This window comes from Eimeria mitis, genomic scaffold (genome assembly GCF_000499745.2).
Source record: "Eimeria mitis Houghton genomic scaffold, Emh_scaff2427, whole genome shotgun sequence".
NCBI classification, from domain to species: domain Eukaryota; phylum Apicomplexa; class Conoidasida; order Eucoccidiorida; family Eimeriidae; genus Eimeria; species Eimeria mitis.
In genome coordinates this window covers 2,176-4,832 of record NW_013570764.1, presented here as the reverse complement: position 1 = coordinate 4,832, position 2,657 = coordinate 2,176, and the positions used below count along the sequence as shown (strand labels likewise).

Genomic DNA, 2,657 nt, shown 5'->3' with positions numbered 1-2,657 from the left:
GGTGGTAGAAACACAGAGGAGAAAGTCAGGTACCTGGGGGGGGTGTGCAGGGGATGCATGGGCCCGCTGCTGCTGCTGTCTCCTCTTCTAGCGGTGAGGGCCAGAAAGGAGACAAAGAAAAAGAGAAAGATGTATTGATGTATAACCCTTTCCGCAAGGAGACAGTTTCCGCAGGAGACAAACTGTCTCCTTTGTCTCCGTGTGGGGTGTGGGCCCGGGGGGAGCTGCGTACAGTTCAGGTGTCTGTACGCAACCCCCTCAGCATCGATTTAGTTTTAGATAAAACTAAAATTATTACTGCTGGCGTGCATGCAGAGGTCTACCCCGTCACTGTCTTGGTGCCCCCCTCAGCTCACCACCAGGTCACCTTCGAGGTATGCCGCTGCTGCTGCTGCTCCTGCTGCTGCTGCTGCTGTTGGTGGTGGTGCTGCTGCTGCTGTTGGTGGTGGTGGTGCTGCTGCTGTTAGTGGTGGTGCTGCTGCTGCTGTTAGTGGTGGTGGTGCTGCTGCTGCTAGTGGTGTTGTTGTTGTTGTTGCTGCTGCTGTTAGTTTTGCTGCTGCTGCTGCTGCTGCTGTTGTTAGTGTTGCTGCTGCTGCTGCTGCTAGTGTTGCTGCTATCATCTGTCTCTTATCATCTGTCTCCTCTCCCTCTATAATCTGTCTCCTCTCCCTTTATCATCTGTCTCCTCTCCCTTTATAATCTGTCTCCTTTCCTTGTATAATCTGTCTCCTCTCTTTCTATCACCTGTCTCCTTTTATAATATGTCTCCTTTCTCTGTACGATCTGTCTCCTTTCTGTTCAGGTGACGGTGATGCCGAAGGAGACAGGCCGTCTGTACTTTGTGGGTCTTTCTTACACTCTAAATAGAGTCTCCTGCTGCCAGCTGCTGCTGCGCGACAGCAAGCAGCTCGACTGTCTCCTCGCAGCAAAGGGTTTCATGGGGGCCCCCCAGGGGGCCCCCCAGGGGGGCCCCCATGGGGGCCCCCATGGGGCCCCTGGGTACAGAGAGGGGCCCCTAGAGGGGATAGACGTGCGCTTTAAAACTACAGAAGCAGCAACTGCAGCAGCAGCAGCTGCTGCTGCTACTCCTGCTGCTGCTGCTGCTGCTGCCGCTCTGCTGCCGCCGCCTGAGTTCATAGACGCCGCGGGAGAACTGCTAGAGTGAGGAGACACTTGGTTCTGCTGCTGCAGCTGCTGCGGTGCTGCTGCAGCTGCTGCGGTGCTGCTGCGGCTGCTGCGGTGCTGCTGCAGCTGCTGCAGCAGCAGTGTAGCAGCAACAAGACACAGATACAGATACAGGCGTGATAGATGAACGGTCCCTGGGGAGGCGGATCCACAACAGCAGCAACAGCAGCAGCAGCAGCNTACAGGCGTGATAGATGAACGGTCCCTGGGGAGGCGGATCCACAACAGCAGCAACAGCAGCAGCAGCAGCGACAGCAGCAGCAGCAGGAGTCTGTGTGTATGTGCTGCTGCTGCTGTGTCTCCTTTTGCTGCAGGTACAGCTCAGCTGCATGCGTTGACGTCATCCCCCAGCTGCCGCTGCTTCGGGTGTCTCTGGAGACAGCTTCTCCTGTCTCCTTTTCGATGACAGATTGGCTGCAGCAGCCTGCGCGCCCTGCTGCTGCTGCTGCTGCTGCTGCTGCTGCTGCTGCTGCTGCTGCTGCAGGAACTGCAGCAGGAACTGCTGCTGCTGCTCCGTTGAGCCAGGGACTTCTCCTCCCTCCTTCCGTGCAGCAGCAGCAGCAGCAGCAGCAGCAGCAGCAACAGCAGCAGCAGCAGCAGCAGCAGCAGCTGACAGAGACAGGAGACAGGGGGGGGGCCCTTGAGGAGACAGATGTGAGGAGACAGGGTACCCTGTGGTGCGACATGGAGGCAGAGGCGCGCGTAGCTGGGTGGGGGGGGGCCCCCGGGGCCCCCGGGGCCCCCGGAGAGGGTACCGGTGGGGGGGCCCCCCAGGACTCGTTTGGTTGCTGCAGCAGAGAGAAGCAGCAGCAGGAGACAGATGAGTGGCAGGAGACAGAAGAGGAGACAGATGCAGAAGGAGACAGTCAGCTCCTTGCTGCTTTTCACTCCAATAGAAGCGCAGAGACACAACATAGCTTCGATACGGTGTGCTGCTGCTGCTGCTGCTGCTGCTGTTGCTGTTGCTGCTGCTGCTGCTGTTGCTGCTGCTGCCGTTCGTGTCGCTGCTACTGTTGTTGTTGCTGCTGCTGCTGCTGCTTTTCGTAGTGTTGCGGTTGTTTGTGTTGCGGCTGCTGTTCCTGCTGTTGCTGCTGCTGCTGCTGCTGCTGCTGCTTTTGCTGCTGGATTTCATGATGTGTTTATATCTTGTGTGTGTGCTGCAGCAGGACCTGCAGCAGCAGCAGCAGCAGCAGCAGCAGGAGCAGCAGCATAACTGCGCTGCTGCTGTTGCTGCAGCAGACCCTCGGCGGTCCCCTGTATGGGAGGGGCAGCACCGGCAGCTGTCTATACACCTGGAGAACGTCAGCCGCCTGGCTGCAGCAGATATAGGGTTTAGGGTGCTGCCCCCAGAAGACACAAAAAATATTAACATGCAGGAACTCCAACGCATCTTTCAGGTATGTATATATATATATATATATATATATATATATATATATATATATCTGTATATGTATATGTATGTATATATA

General features: G+C 56.6%; 1 protein-coding gene across 1 annotated transcript in view; it reads left to right on the top strand.

Annotated features, from left to right (window-relative positions):
* The window catches only part of EMH_0053670 (uncharacterized protein), a gene marked incomplete at both ends in the record, with an annotated part of 6,075 nt that overhangs the window by 1,637 nt on the left and 1,781 nt on the right, over positions 1–2,657 (top strand). Inside the window, 4 exons of the mRNA XM_013497030.1 lie at positions 316–374; positions 803–1,161; positions 1,500–2,112; positions 2,349–2,582. Of these exons, the coding sequence (XP_013352484.1) occupies positions 316–374; positions 803–1,161; positions 1,500–2,112; positions 2,349–2,582 (1,265 nt within the window). The remainder of the gene's footprint in view (positions 1–315; positions 375–802; positions 1,162–1,499; positions 2,113–2,348; positions 2,583–2,657) is intronic.